At 44.1% G+C, this 15,736-nt stretch overlaps 1 protein-coding gene across 1 annotated transcript; it reads left to right on the top strand.

The window, feature by feature from the left end:
• The first annotated feature begins 2,688 nt into the window (after positions 1-2,688).
• On the top strand, positions 2,689-15,487 carry mex3a (mex-3 RNA binding family member A). Its single transcript, XM_076737702.1, has 2 exons — positions 2,689-3,192; positions 6,568-15,487. Exons 1-2 carry the CDS (start codon positions 2,772-2,774, stop codon positions 7,719-7,721), a joined length of 1,575 nt encoding a protein of 524 aa, XP_076593817.1. The 5' UTR covers positions 2,689-2,771; the 3' UTR covers positions 7,722-15,487.
• The last annotated feature ends 249 nt before the right edge of the window (positions 15,488-15,736 follow it).

Below are 15,736 nucleotides of genomic sequence, written 5' to 3'. Positions count from 1 at the left end.
CCTGCAGCTAACACACACACACACGTGCGCACAGAAACACAAGTGAGCGAACGACGATCGCGACCCGCAGGCATAGACAGCGAGGTCTGAATGGAAACCAGACCTGCTGCGGCCCATTCAGAGCCGCAGAAGGTTTAGTTCAGGGTCACAGAGGTCATGTGGTGCAACAGCACCACCAGTCAGGCCTCCAACAGGCCACACCAAACTCACACATCCAGGCAGAGAGGGGTGTGTCGAAGGGGGGAAACACTATCCCGGATCCATGTTTTTCATTGATCGGGACTCTGGCCTCCCAGCAGACCCCTTCTAATGGAGCCGAACGACCTCTTGGACGCACTGGCGTAGTCGGCCCTCGCGTGGTGCTCGTCCCCATCCAAACAATGCTTTCACCCAATCCTCTGGCCTCTTCCTCTGGCAGGGGTGGGGATTGGGGGCAGACCCCCTGGGCCCACCCTCTGGTCCTTCATGCATCACGCCATCCTGCCCTCTTCCTGCTGCTGTTTTTTATCCATGTTATTGGGTGGAGTGGGGATGTTTTAATCCTGGACTCATACCAGGAGTCTCCCTGTGAGTTCTCATCTGCAACACACCCTTGGGGAACGAACCCCATCCCTGATTGGCACCCAGCGAGCGCGTCTAGACTATGATTATGCATGTAAATACACCTGCTCTATCTTTCTGGCACCATTTTAGCACAGCATTTATATTGTATTCTATTTTCAGGCATGGTGTTTGGAAATTTGTGATTATGTTGTTGCTCCGTTCTATGTGTTATTAAAAGGCAGAAGGCGTCCTCACTAGAAATGCTAAAATATTCATGCTGAATCTCTCTAAGAGTCACATGCCACGCTCAGTCTGTCATGTAAGCTCAAATGGACGACTGTGTGTGTTTATGTTTTTGTTATTACAGTTATGCAGTTTCAGCGTGGGGAAAACACCACATATGACGGAGAGTAACAAACTGAATCTAATGGATGGGGTTACGCTGTTAATTCAACACCTCCCCTGGGATCAGAAAGCACAAATACCAAGAGGTTTCCCACATTTTTAATCCAACAGATATCCAGTAAACATCAAGTTCACTGTTTGCCTGAACACGTGTGTAAAGATGCCTCTATTTTGTGGTGGCGTGGAGAAGTAATGTGGCTGGTGAAGTGGTGGCACATCTAATGTTTTCTCAGAGTAAACATGTCCAGAGTTTGCCTTGTCATTCAGGTAGCCTTACGCAACACATACCCACTGTACATCCCATCCACCGTGCATATGCACAGATGGTAACGATGGGCTAAGCTCGAGTTAGACTGACACTTTGAGGAAGCTGAAAACATGGACGTCAGTGGCTGCTCAGCAGTTGCTCTATGGCAATTTATATACCAGGTCCAATGTTGCTCAGTCTTATTTATGGTGGTGACCCAAGTGTAATAATAATTTACAACTCAGTAATAAAATAATTTTATCGTAAGAGAGATCTCTCTCTTTATTTTTTCTGACTTATTTATTTATTGTTGATAATTGAAAATTTGCAGGTTTCATTGCCAATTAATGTAAGTTGCAGGTACTTTGCTACCTGTTTGAAACCTTCAAAATCTCCAAAAAAAAGGGGAAAAGTCTGACTAAATGCGTTGACTGTGCAATAATACTACTACTAATGATGATACTACTACTAATAATAATATTGCAGTTTGAGTCTTTGTGTTGTACTACAGCCATGCCGTCAGGCGTGGCTTCTGTCGAGGACATCTTGGGGAGTCTGTGCGCGAAACGAACGGCGCGGTTCTTTGTTCACCGGGGCTGCTGCAAAACCTTTTTTTTTTTTTTTTTTTAACGGGAAATGTGCGAGGGCTTTTCTGATGTTCCCCCGCTGCATAGGGTCTGCAACGCCTGTCTGACAACTCCCTTTCTCTTCTCCTCCTCGCATACAGCCCCCACCGCCCCCTCCAGACAGCCTCTTTTCCTCCTATACATAACATCCTCATGCGCAGCGGCGCCGGAGACAACAACGCGGTGACCTGCCGCAAAGCACGGCTACATAGAGGTGGGCGGACCCCCCTCCCCTAAAAAAAAAAAAAGAAAAAAGAAAAAAAAATGTCACTAACTCCTCTGCTCCCAAAAAATCATGTCAGATGGTCCACGATGCCCCTTCATTGTATGCAGGAGCTGCTCGTTTCATCTCTGAATGATAAAGTTGACATCATCTTTTCAGCAGCACCAGCAGATGACCATGTGCGCACTGTACTTGCACCTTTTGATACGCAACTGTTTACCTCCTGGACGGCTGTTCTTACATAAGTCACCGAAATGCGGTTTTCGGGCTACACCGCAGCTCTGCGTCTACGAGCGAGCGTGCGTGCAGACGAGTGCGGTGCAGGAGGTAAACGGTGAGGTATTTTCTCCTTTTCTACAGCCTCGGTGGCGGCAGGAAGCCTGATTTGAGATGCCACAGGCTCGGGAACCTGAGACGGAATGGTACAACGGGAGGGCGGCTCGTTTTGTCTCGGCGAGGAGGGGAGCTGTGTAAACCAGACTGGGTGGAGCAACACATCGCCCGCCCCATCTATCGTGCAGACGGCCTTGTGTCCCGTTTGCCTGGAGCTCGGAGAGAGACTACTGTACTGAAAGTCTGGCGGATAGAGAGAGAGGGGGCCGGTCTATGGGAGGGACTAGCGCAAAGGGGGGAATTGGAAGGAGGAGGGGGCGAGGAGGAGGCGGCACGGGTGCTGTTTCTCCAGTCTCTTTCCCCTGTCTTTGTCTCACACACTCTTTTGTTAGCCATGCCTAGCCTGCTGGTTCTAGCAGGGATCATGGAGAAAAATGGGGGCTACGGCGGGGATCTGGCCGGCTCCGGCTTCGGAAGCGAAGGTCTCCTTGTGCCGCCCGATGAGGAGGAAGACGACTCCCGTGCCCTCAGGGTCGCGCTGGGCCAGTTGTCTCTGCTGGGGCTCGGGGAAGGCGAGGACGGCGGCGGAGCCCCAACAACAGGAGTACAGGACCGGAGTAACAATAACAACAACCACCACAACCACACGAACAGCGTCGGAGGTGGCGGGGACACGGCGATCCTGCAAGGGAAGAGCAAGTTGTGCGCCCTGTACGAGAGCTCCTCAAGTGAGACGAAAGGACGAGGCTGCAACATAACAGAATGCGTCCCAGTGCCCAGCTCTGAACATGTGGCCGAAATAGTGGGGAGACAAGGTAAACCGCTGGCTTGCAAATTATTTCGCCTCAAACTTGTGCCTTTATCCCGCTAACAGTGCTGCATTATCCCCGCCGTGGTTTCTCGTCTGCTTTGTTTTTTGTTCTCTAACTGTTACCTGGTGTTATTTGACAAAGAAAAGGGAGTGGTGTGTGTGTGTGCGTGTGTGTGTGTGTGTGTGCGCTCGCGTGTTTTTTGTACTCCCCCGAGACATCAGCCTCCCACTTTTCTCTGCCACAATGTGCAAGTTCCCGTCTACTCATCATAACACTCATGCATTGAAGCAAGTCGCCCGCCGCTTTGTGTTTATTTTGCTTTTGAGTGATTTTGCACGGAGGCATGAGAGAGAGAGGGAGAGAGAGAGCCCCGTTCCCTGCTGGGCGAATTATTCTACATCCACGCCATCAATGTCAGCGCACAGACACACACTGGAGCACGGAGAGCACTTGCTTCCTTTGTCGTCTGAGACGCGCCAGACTGTTCAAAAAGGCAACGTGCAGCAGGCGAGGAGAGGAATGTCTTTCACTCTGAGATGATGGCGAGGAAAACGAGCAAATTTACACATTTGGTCTCAATGGTGGAGGATGTTGTGCCTCTTTCCAAATTTATTCGGCTCGTTGTTTATGTTGCGCACTGCCCCAGTGACACAATTGGACAATAGAGCGAGCGTGGTCCACTTGTTTTTTCCAAATGAGGGAGTTGGAAAGTTCAATATCAGACACATTACAGATTCTGCCCCGTTTTTCTTACAGTTGGAGGGTTTTTTTTTTATTTTTATTGAACAAAGACCTGAAGTTGAATGACAGCAGCTGTCAAACAAAGGTGTGAAAGTCGGGGGATGAGGGGAGGGGCGCATTAAGACAGTGTTGCCGCTTGGCACACGGGATGGCCTTAAAGGGTGACTCAGCGAGAAGTTGCACCAGGAGGTGGGAATCCTTTTTTTTTATTTTTTAAAAAAAACCCCGAAATATTCTGTTGTTTGTGCTTATTTGCAGTGAAGCTGTTGTCAGGTGATTTTTTTCCAAGTTCCATATTTATGTGCAATCAATCTGCAAACAAGCTTGAACCTAAGTTGTGCTTGAAGCTGGGAACCTGTAAGCAGATTTTTTTTCCTTTTTTTTTTTTTTTTTTTTTGCTCTTTCTTCCTCTTCTGCTGGTGGTGGTGTTTATGTGGCTGCACCCATTGTCAACTGTTGTGATGAACCCATGGGTGAGAGGGGCGGAAAAGACGAGGCTGGGGACGGAAGGGCAGCATAGCATCGAAAAGCTGAATGGGAGTCACGCCTTGGAGCTCAACACAAGGGGCTCCCCAAGAGCCCCACTTCACTGCACACTCTCAATGCCACATGGTTGTCTGTCAGGAGAGGGAGTAATAGGCGGTTGGACTGAGGAGTACAAAGACTGCAGGGTGGCTAAGGTACCATTAGCAAATCCTGATTTATCCTGCAACAGAAACAAACAGGTCTCGAATAATGTCAGAGGGGGTTCAGGGGAGTAGAGATGGCTTCTTCTCACCGATATTCTCCTTCCTCGCTCCACTGCTGTGGTAATGTGGATTTACTCTTTGCTGCTAAGTGCCCCTCGTCTCTCATTGCGGCTCCTGTTCTTTACTCTGAAGTGTAAGTTTTGAATTTTAATAGGGTAACCGAAGACAGCCGGAGGGTGGGTCCAGTGAGCACAAGTGCAGCGAGAGGACCCTTTTGCCTTGACCGAGAAGAAGTGCTGATTTTGGGGGATTTGAGTCGAGCTGCTTTTCAATCGGGCCCTTCGTTAGCTGCAGCCACATACACGCCCCCTTCTTCTCGTGCATCACAGCCCGCCCGGTGAATCTGGCAAACGGAGCGTCCTGTCATGAAGAAAGGGGTGGATATGATTGTTTTCTCCCGTCAGAGTCACAGGCATTGATTCTCGAGGAGGATGCTCTCGTACCTTCCTCTGGAGCCCTTCAGATCAGAGGTGGCTTTGTTTCGAATCGCAGGCACCTCTTACACCACACTTTAACAGTTGAAAATAAATCTGTCACCAGTGACCTCAATTCCTGGTTGTGATTAATTAATCTTTGCCTATTTTGTTTACAGATAATTCTTTAATGGAGACATTAATATGGACTAATTAAAAGGTGCAATGTAGTTGGAGAAAGGGAATTTGGCAATTGCTCTTTGATCCCCCGTGGCATGGACAGGTCTATTAGCTTAATACCAGGCAATGGCCACAAAGGGCATTTTCAGGTTTTGGGTATGAGCAATGTGAAAGCTTCATAGTCTCACTATCCTGTCTGTGCCACTGGTCCCTGAGAAGGAAGTGTTCCTGAACAAAGTGGGCCCATTTAGTAGCATTAGAGTGACATTCATCTTCAACTTAAGGTGTTTTGATACCTTCAGCTGTGATTTTCAGATAGGTAATGCAGTGATGTGCATGTGTGATCTGACTCACCTGGAGTCTGGTAAGATGAGCTCAGATTTGATCACTAGAAGGATGGATGGATGGACAGACAGATAGATAGATAGATAGATAGGTGCCTGGTGATTCTTGTTTGTCCAAAAAGACGCACTGGCCTCTTTAAGACACGTCGAGACGGGAAAGTCACGTTTAAGTCGTCAATAAATGTGAACGTCTTAATGAGGAGGCTGCCGGATTTTCTGAATGAAAGCTGACCCGCGTAGTGCTTGACGCCTTCCTCATAGGGTGTAATATAAACAGAACATGTACGTCTCGTCCTACCATGTTCCTCTTGACCTCACATGTGCCTGACAATCCTTTGAAAATAATTAATGATTCACTGTGTGTCCTGTTCTGCCCCATTACAATGTCAGGTAATCTGTCATGAAATAACATTAACCTGCACTCTCTCACATTGAGATTCTGCCTTAAAAGCACTCAATTGAGTAAACTATTACACACTGATCAGAAACAGGGCAGATTTAGAGCAGTAAATGGCCCAAAAACAAAGCATATGTGGGACGACTGTATTGTCTCATAAGTTCAAGGAGAGGTCAGAAAGCGATTGCTCACCAGCATAAGGTAAATGTACTGCGTCTACTGTGGCTCCAGAACAGCCATGTCTGTGCTGGCCAATACCTCTGCACCACCCATGTATCTCTGAGTAAGATGTATGTCTGATGTAGAGCTAATAAATATGTACAGTGAAAAAGTACACGAATGCATAGACGCTGGAAACCTCAGGAATAATCATAATTATTCCCTTGGCAGTAAAAACCTGCAATATATTAAGCTAAGCTAGTCATAACGGGTGAACAAATCTGAATTAACAGTGAACAAAGGAAGGCGGGTTGAGCATTTCTGTTCTGGAGTCATAAAATTTAACCCATGTATCATATTTACTTATTTTAAAATGTATGTTGGTGTCTCTGCAGGTTGCAAGATCAAAGCCCTGCGGGCCAAGACCAACACCTACATCAAAACCCCCGTTAGAGGAGAGGAGCCTGTGTTCTTAATCACTGGCCGGAAGGAGGATGTTGCACTGGCCCGCCGTGAAATCATCTCTGCTGCAGAGCACTTCTCCATGCTCCGGGCATCCCGCAACAAGCTGGGAGTGTCCTTTAGCGGCTCCCCGCCCACACCTTTGCCAGGTCAGACCACCATTCAGGTGAGAGTGCCATACCGTGTCGTGGGGCTGGTAGTGGGGCCTAAAGGATCCACCATCAAACGCATCCAGCAGCAAACCTGTACTTACATCGTCACTCCCAGTCGAGACCGCGACCCTGTTTTTGAAATCACGGGGTCACCGAGCAACGCCGAGCGGGCCCGCGAGGAGATTGAAGCACACATCGCCTTCCGAACAGGAGGCCTGCACGACCACAATAATGAGAACGACTGTCTGGGGCCGAATGGTGGAAGCAGCCCAGCGGGCAGCAGCGGTGGTCTGGAGAGCCGGCTACAGCAGGTGTGGGGGCTGCAGGGGGGCCAGCGCAAGCCTCTCACCAGCAGCTACCGCCAGAACTTCTCAGATGCCATGGTTGGAGGGGGAGGGGGAGGAGGAGGCGAGGGAGGGGGGATCTACAACAAGGGCAACTTCTCCAGTTCTGGAGAGAAGCCTTGCTCTTATTTTGGATCAGAGGGTACCCAGAGCTGGGGTGACCCTGACTACCCCAAACAGGTGGCCTTCTATGCCCAGCAGCGTTCCAAGAGCTTTGGAGGCCTCCCACTCCCCCTGACCAGACTCTCCCCTGGCTTACCCGAGCCCTGCGGAGGTGGAAGCACCAACAACTCTTCAGTCACCAGCATTGTGCCCGTAGCCGGCTCACCTCATGCCCAGGCCCGCCGCGCCCACAGTGAGCCCACCTCAGCCGGCGAGGGTTTCCCGGGCCGCCTGCCAGTGCCGGACTCGCCACCGGCCACTGTGCGGGACTGCATGACCTGCTTCGAAAGCAAAGTGACGGCTGCCTTGGTGCCCTGTGGCCATAACCTCTTCTGCATGGAGTGTGCCATCCGAATCTGTGAGCTCAACCACCCGGAGTGCCCAGTGTGCCACACCCAGGTCACACAGGCCATCCGAATATTCTCTTAAGGAACCACATCAGTTTTTATCATTAGTTTTGTCAGTGTTTGTTCAATAATTATTTACTGTTATTATGATTATTATTATAATACACATTTTTGTTTTTCAGAAAATTTAAAAACAATCAAGCAGATATTTTAGAAGGCACTGCTTGCTTTACTAAAAAGTATAAGAAATATTTTTAAGTTTTTCTTTTATATATATATATGCATATATATTTTATAAAAGTTTTGTTTATAAGAGAAGTATAGTACCTTGCATTTTCAGTTTTTTGACTGCTGCTGTTTTTCATTCATGAATCACAGTGTAGGCAGAGGTAGACAGTAATGTGAACATTTTATTATTCAAATTTTTTATTTTACCATGAAGTGGGTTTATATGGAAGGAAGAAGATGATTGTTGAGGTACCCAATCTGCACCTGACTGACCTAGAAAGTCGATGTTGTTATTAGAAGGAGAAAAAAAACGTAGAATTCTCATTGCACCTTACAATCATCTTGGTCTAAAATAGGATTTTCAATCATACCTTGAAATTTCAGGAGCTGATATGAAGATGAATACAGCCTTTTGAGTTTTACTGTGATTGTGGTTTCGATATAATTGGTCCAAAATAGATGTTAATTTTAGCAAAAAATGAAAATGTGAATATATTGGTTCCAGTTAAATCCGAGTACTCTTTACAAGAAAACGAAACACACCCCCTTACTCCACTCTCAAAGTCTTACAAACCAGATTAATCCTAAAAAGGGTTGAGACATTACATCATTTTTTTAGAGTAATTGGTTACATTTTATTGCTCTCATTATTCACAGAGTTAGATGAAAGTTGTATACAGTATCAGTAAAATTTTCTTTCCAGTAGCCATTGATTACACTTTGGTCACTGCAGTTTGTTGAAAAGATTCAGTAATGCTTGCTCCTCGTGGCACTTGAAAAGCATGTGGTTCCTCGGTTGGCTTAAAGCACTGATTTAATTTGAGGCCAAAAGCCTTGGAATTCATCCAGTTGGCTAGTTCTCGATATCTGTCTCCCCCATGGACTTGTTTCAAAGCCACCTTAACCGCGCTTTATTGTCTTGTGTGGTCATTTGGCCACAGTCGCTGAACGATATAGGACACAGCAAGAGCTCCAGTCAACAAGCATTTCTCTGAGGTGTGCACTGTAAATAAAGGGGAGAATTAGTGCGTGGACAGAAGCCGAGTAAAACTGTAAAACGCTTCCTGAATCAGCAGAAGACTCCGATTAAAATAGTTGACACTGTAAAATACAGAGTCCCAAATCAGTAATCCTTACTCCACGTCCCCAATTCTAACAGCATTATGCGTGAGCTCCGAGGGGCCAGCTGTCTCCCCTGTAATTAGCAAAGCTGTACAGGAGCAGGTGTTTCATGGCACACTGTGGCTGTGACCCCGAGTTGGAGGTCTCGCCTAGCCCCCTTTCTTTCTCCCCTTTCTTTGGCTTTTATGTCTCCCCCTGCTTACAGTTCGAACGTTTGCTTTGGTAGGCCTCTCTGAGTGGGGCGTATTGTCTGGGCCCGGTAGCGGCGTGGGCTGCGGAGTGCTCGGACACGGCCTGGATCTACTCATTGATAATTAGGCAAATGGGTTGGTCCAGGTGCGGACCGTGTGGGGACTCTGGAGCTGTATGAGGGGTAGGACAGGGTCCCGCAGCGAGCCCCACCCCACTGTTACAGGCACAGAGGGGGCTGGATGGTCTGGATGCAGCTGGGCGAATAGGACCCCCTCCTTCCACTCCCTCTTGCCCCTTCCTCCCCCTCCTTCCCTCTCCTTTTCTGCTGCTCTGAGCTATCCCCATTGGGGAGAGGGGGCCTCTTTTGTCCCAAAACACACACACACACGAAATTTGAAAGACACTAGCTGAATTTGGCAGCGCCTGTGAAATGAGGGGAGGCTTAGGAGCAAAATAAATTATCTACAGTTATCGGGCGAAACACCAGTTACCTGTTTTTCAGTGTTCATGTCGCAAAATTTGAAGTCCGCCAGTTGCAAATAAATGCACACGCTCACCTATAAAAGAAAGATTGCGTGATCTTATCGCACAGGGTGCAGCATTAACTCCCCAACTGCACCGCCCTCCTGAAATTTGTATGGGGTTCTGTTTGTGTGACAGCGCCAGAGCAGATCGTGTCAGCTCGCTACTGTATGGGACATCCTGCAGCTGCCCCTTCACTATGGACACCCGGGCTTCAGCCAATGGCAGCCCCCCACCCCCCCCACCCCCTCCCCTGCTTTGAGCTTCCAGAATGAAATCAGACAATTGTAATTGACAGGAAAGCAGAGGAAACGCCCCATTTAACCAGCACTCATGCTGAATCAAATTACACACCCTCTGCGTCTGCCGTAGCCCCAGCCTGGGGATTTCAGAGGGCTAGAGGAGAGCGGATGGGGGTAGGGATTAAAGCTGTTGAATGATAGGGGGGGGGGGGGGGCATTTTGGCTGGAGAAAGAGAGAAGTATGCTCCCAAAAAAAAAAAATTCAACCTTGCAGCAGCTTTATTGATCATTGAAGGCTCGCAGCGAGTTTTGAGCCCTCGTCACATGTGGGCCAGTAGCGTTGACGGTTTGATTCAGCAGGCCAGCCTCGTGTTGGACTGAGAGCGATTCAACTCGGCTTCTGTCTCAAAAAAGAATTAATTACAAATTGTGTCTTCTAGGACACAAAGGCCCCTCCTTTAAAAAAAACAACACAAAGCAGACCACTCGCGTAACGTGTGGACTGCAGGGAAAAGCACTGTACTCGGACGAAGTACCCTGAAATCTATCAGACGTAGAATTAAAGAATAGTTTTGATTTTATGGTTGGAGACATTGCACATTGGTTTGGCTTAAGCTTTCAACATCAAATTCAAGGCAGTATGACACTGTTCTTTGAACTTAGTATTTGTGTTGTTTTGTTTTCTGCCTTAACGTTTTTTATTGAAATATTGCCATTGACGTGGCGTACAAGGTAGCAACTTTGGCCTTTGATGGTACCGCCCCTGGAAACGACTTTTAAAGGACTTATTTTTGGAGAAAAGAATGTGAATCAAACTTCTTGGGTGGGGATTAGCGGGATTCAGGAAATTAGGCTCTTAAAACACTTTACTTAAAATATGAAGTAGAGCACCTTATTACAAAACATGCGCATGTGATTAATACCAAACCGACCACTGATGGTGAAACACATTTCATAGAATTTGAAAGACATGCACATAAGGATTCCCTATCATTTTTTTGTATTATGGTGGTTCTTGTTCTTCTTAATACTACAGTAGTACTAGTGGTAATTTGGGAGACCTCTCATCCATTTAGTCAATGCTAATGACTTGGTTGAGTTTTGCACTGGTTTAATGAAGAGAGGGCTTATTGGAGATTCTCCCCGTTTAGACGCTGTTTAAGTTGATGAGTATTGTACTTTATGGGAAGGCACTCTGAGCATCTATGTAAATACAGTATGTGTATCGGTTACGAACATCCAGACAAAGGCCCGCTTAAAGTGAGCTTTCGATTATTTTTACAAACTGAAGGTGTCATTGTCAATGTTTTAGCATATGGAATTCAAGATGAGTTTTAGGGAGAGTAAATCTTTTATATATGCGCCCCATCATCCTTTCGACTATAATAGTATATTAGATAGATCCATACATTTAAGAAATATTATTTAAACTGATTAACTTAGTATTTCATCCAAATATATAGATAAGAAATTAACCAGACACTACTATAAACTGTAATAATGAATATCCTTTATGAAGCCGCTGATGTATAAATCCAATCTCAAATAAAAACTCCAGTGAATAGTATGTGTAATAACCTAACCCCTAATGAATAAACCAGTTTCTATGTATATTAGGATGAAAAGCAATAATAGGACTATACTGGGACAATAAACACAGGAGCCTGCTTAGTCAGTTCTTTAAATAATATTCTATTCAGAAATTGACCTTCATATTAAGATAATACTGCTGCATTTGTGTCTCATATTTGCTTAAAATTCATTATGGATTCATGCCAGTGTAGAAACAGAGATGTAATTAATTAGTAACCGTTTCAGGATAAGTAATTGTCGTGTTCATCAGGGTTTTAGTCATTTTGATTGCCTACTTTTTTTTTTTTAAACGTTGAATATCAATCAGATCACGAGGTGGGTCAAGACAAACTTAAGGATTCCTTCTCCTGAGCAGCACTGAAACCACGAAACTGCGATTTCGGTGACACAGAGGGAATCTCGCTGCGCTGTAAAAGTGATCCTTCAAGTGTAAACAAATAACAAGGCCAGAGCGTCAGCGCCGAGGTCCGGCTTGTTTGTTAAAAAGCAGGAGCTGGTGACTTTACTTATGACAGACTGATGTCTTGAAGGCTTTGGGTGGAAAACGTTCACCCGGCAGTGAGACAGCATGATGGGATGTACTGCACCAGTCACCCTCTCTCACTGCAGCCATGTTGTCCATATGAAGAGCTTGGATTCTTTACACTCCTTCCTCTTTGCTAAGTTACATACGGGGTCAGACGTGTTACTTATAGCATATCTAAAGATGATTTCTGTTTATGTAGTTCTAATAAGTTCCTGATTTTGTGGCTCTATTTGATTCTTGCACCTACTTTTTTTCATCTGTATTGTTTCATGAAAGGAAAAGGTCAGATGTAGCCAAAGAAAAAAAAAAATACAAGGAGAGCTAACTTATCACTTGAGTTAACTTATTTTAGCATCCAATTCTGCTTGGTTTAGAGTTTACTGAATCAGGATTATTCAGAAATAATCTCAAAGCTAGATTTACTCTGTTTACCCAAAAGTCTTAGAGGCCACTCAGTCGATGTGAAACGAAGGCATATCATGTTTCAGTGTTGTAAGATTAGTTTAATGCTACAGAGGCGCTGGTAACAGACTTACTTCTCCCCAAAGAGATCAGCTTAAAGCACATCCTGGCACTTACACAGTCCTTTGAGTAGTTTTCTATTGTCCTGGTTAGGTTACTGTGAGCGAAAAAAGTCCAGGGAATGTCTTAATCTTTCTGAAAAACTTGAGCGATGTGATAAAAAGGGACTGCCCAAGTCATTTAAATAAACCGGACTGAGAAGCAAATTGTGTTGGCAATGACAAGTCAGTGAAAATTCAGGCTGAATTCCTAATTTTTAAAGCCCCCAGAGTAAAGCGTAAGGGATTACGTTTAGATGTAAACAAGGTGACAGTGTGACAGTGAACAAAACAACACTGTGGTTTTAGTTGGTATCGTTTAGAGAGCCGTTAACTGTATCATTAAGTTCAACTGCATGTTAGTAAAATATAGTACAGTAGGTAAGATTTATCAGAAAAAAGTTAAGATCACATAAAGAATTCATCAGCCTGATACCGAAAGTGTATAAAAAGCTTTAAGACCTTAAAATGAACATCAGTTTAAAATCATATATTTACCGTGTAGTTTAACTAATTGATACATAAAGTTTAATTATGATTCTTAAGAATATGCTAAGGTGTAAGTTTCATTTGTCCAACTCGCCCAGTATGAAATACTTTTTAATTCAGTGGTGCAACAAAGGGGTGGGGTGACTCACAGTGACATTTGATTCATTAAGTTCTTGTTAGTATTATTTACAATATTGTATTAAGCTTACTATTATAGTAATGGTAGAAACTGTTGATGTTTTTCTTCTCTTGATATGAAAAGGTCTTTATGCATTTATGTAGAATCCCTTTTAAGGAGTGATAGGAAATCCTTATTTTCAATGGATGCACTTAAGCAACTGTACCAACCTGTCTAAATCACACATTGAGCAAGTAATGCATTTGAATGTAAAGAAGAAAAAAAAAGAAAAAAAAAAAAAGACCACTCAACTCAATGCACTCCTTATGCTTATTGTTTTGTCAATTTACAAGTGAGCTTTAAGTTTTTGTTTGTTTTTTGGAAAGGATTTGCGACAGGTTTTCAACGTAGACTATATTTGAGTTCTTCCACATACATTTATAGAAAGTAACTTAAAATGAATAAAAAAAAACATATTACAATGTCTCAAATCTATTTTGCTAACATGGGTTATTATTTCATAGAAAGCAGAGGAAAAAAAAAGTCAGTATCTGGATGTTATTTATGAAAAGTAAAAAAAATGAAGCAACATATTTATGAGTAACCTCAAGACATTTTGTTTTTTAATTAAAATTACAAGAAGTTAATATATTTCTAAACACAGGGAAGTCAGTTTCTACTAATAAGTAAAATGAGAAAAGAAGTTTAGAAGTTTTATTTATGGAAGTTGTGGCCGCTCGTCTTCTCCATCTACTTCACGGTAAATGAAGTAAACGGAACGAGAGTCAAACCACGGCTTAAATTTTAACTTCAGACGTGCACTAAGTCAACATCAGTGCATTCACAATGGAATAATTACAGAAAATAATATAATATTTTTTAGAATTTGGAGATATTTTAGTCACAGAGCATCAATTTTGTGCCTCAATTATATATTTTTCCTGCATCAGCATTCTTTGTGCAGTGCTGCTTGCTGTAACCCCTTTCCCCCCTTCAACTAACCCCATGTTACTGACTGAAACACATTACTCATTTCCTCTGTAATCTAAACTCGCTTTTACTTATCAAACGTATAAAACATGTTACGACTGCAATGCTTGGAATGAATGAGGCAGCTGTGGCCCTCCCGCCAGTGGGGCCACACATGACTTGTACACACTTTCATTCATACATTTTCTGCATCTACTACTCAGACAGTTTGTGATCACTAGCGACAGAGCATAATCAGCTTAAAGAAAGCCTTTACCAGAGACTTTCCCTAATGTTTTGATTAGGTGAAGTGTGCAGATCGAGCGGAGGCATCTAGAAGAGGACAACAGCGCACTGTGTAGTAGATCTATGTAACTAGATGCACACATATACACACAACAGATTCATTACCGTACTAGTTTGCATGTATGTTGTATGGTCACTTAGATGGGAGGAACGGTGCAGGTCCTGAGTTATCCTTTAACATCAGAGCACTTGGGCTGTTTCTCCTCTGTAGATTTTCATAGTTGGAGTCTCTTTGGAAACTGGAAAGTTGACACGAGTTTGCAGCCAGACAAAGAGAGCATTTCAGCCCCCATATCAAAGTTGGATATTGTATTCTCAGTTACCTGTTAGTGATGGAAGACAGTTTGCACCTCATATGAATTAACTTGAACTTCTTGGTTTGTGTAAGAGTTGATACAGATAAAGAAAACTTGACAAAAACACTACATTGGCACATTTTCTGCTGCACGTAAAGGATGGGGGCTGAAGTGGCACTCGCTGGTGAAACTCGCAACCTTTTCCAAAGAGGCCGATACAGTCTGACAGTTTGTCTTTGGTAGCGTTTCCAATTTTTCCAGCACAGTAGAGGTGTTTCATACCGGTCTAATAGTGGTCGTAGTGCATTAGTTTTTGGGCCAGCATCAGCTGGCGTTAGTTTCTGGTTTCTCTGTGAACAGTGAAAGAGGGTTACCAATGTGGCCCTCTGTGGCTGACCGTCAACTTTGATGGATGGAAAAAAAAAAAAGAAAAAAAAGAAAAAAAAAAAGAAGAAGTCTTTGAACTCTGTTACAGTATGCCGTGCCCTTACAAGGCATGTGATATTGCAGGTTTATTTGTTATAGCACATGTTTTTTTGTGAATTACATTTTTTGGAGACATTTTTATTATTATTATTATTGTATCTGCGCCATGTTAGTTCTGGTTCTTTGTTATTTTTCCAAGATTCAAGATGTATTGTAAATGTTTCTAATAAAACAAAAATGAAATGATCTCCAATTCAAACCGGTGGTGTTTTTTGTTTTTGTTTGTTTGTTTGTTTGAAGGGGCCGTTTTTATGGCTAAATCGATCCTTTGATGATGACTATTCATATTTTAATTCAGTATCACTTGTGTTATAACAGTGGACATTCAGTATATTATATAACACAGCCATGTCAATATTCTGTGATCACCTCAACTCATGACTCAACTAACTGCCTTCTACCAGATACACTGATGAAGAAGACTGTCAATTGCAGCCTTTATTGTTTG

Source organism: Chaetodon auriga, chromosome 8 (assembly GCF_051107435.1).
Source record: "Chaetodon auriga isolate fChaAug3 chromosome 8, fChaAug3.hap1, whole genome shotgun sequence".
Classification (NCBI taxonomy): domain Eukaryota; kingdom Metazoa; phylum Chordata; class Actinopteri; order Chaetodontiformes; family Chaetodontidae; genus Chaetodon; species Chaetodon auriga.
Note: the sequence above shows the minus strand (reverse complement) of the source record. Positions and strands in the feature narration are given on the sequence as shown.

What these genes read in the sequence shown, in the direction of transcription:
- mex3a (XM_076737702.1), top strand. Translation starts at nt 2,772, where the DNA reads ATGCCTAGCCTGCTGGTTCTAGCAGGGATCATGGAGAAAAATGGGGGC. An exon ending in CGAAATAGTGGGGAGACAAG is followed by an intron (nt 3,193 to 6,567) that starts GTAAACCGCTGG and finishes GTGTCTCTGCAG; the next exon opens with GTTGCAAGATCAAAGCCCTG.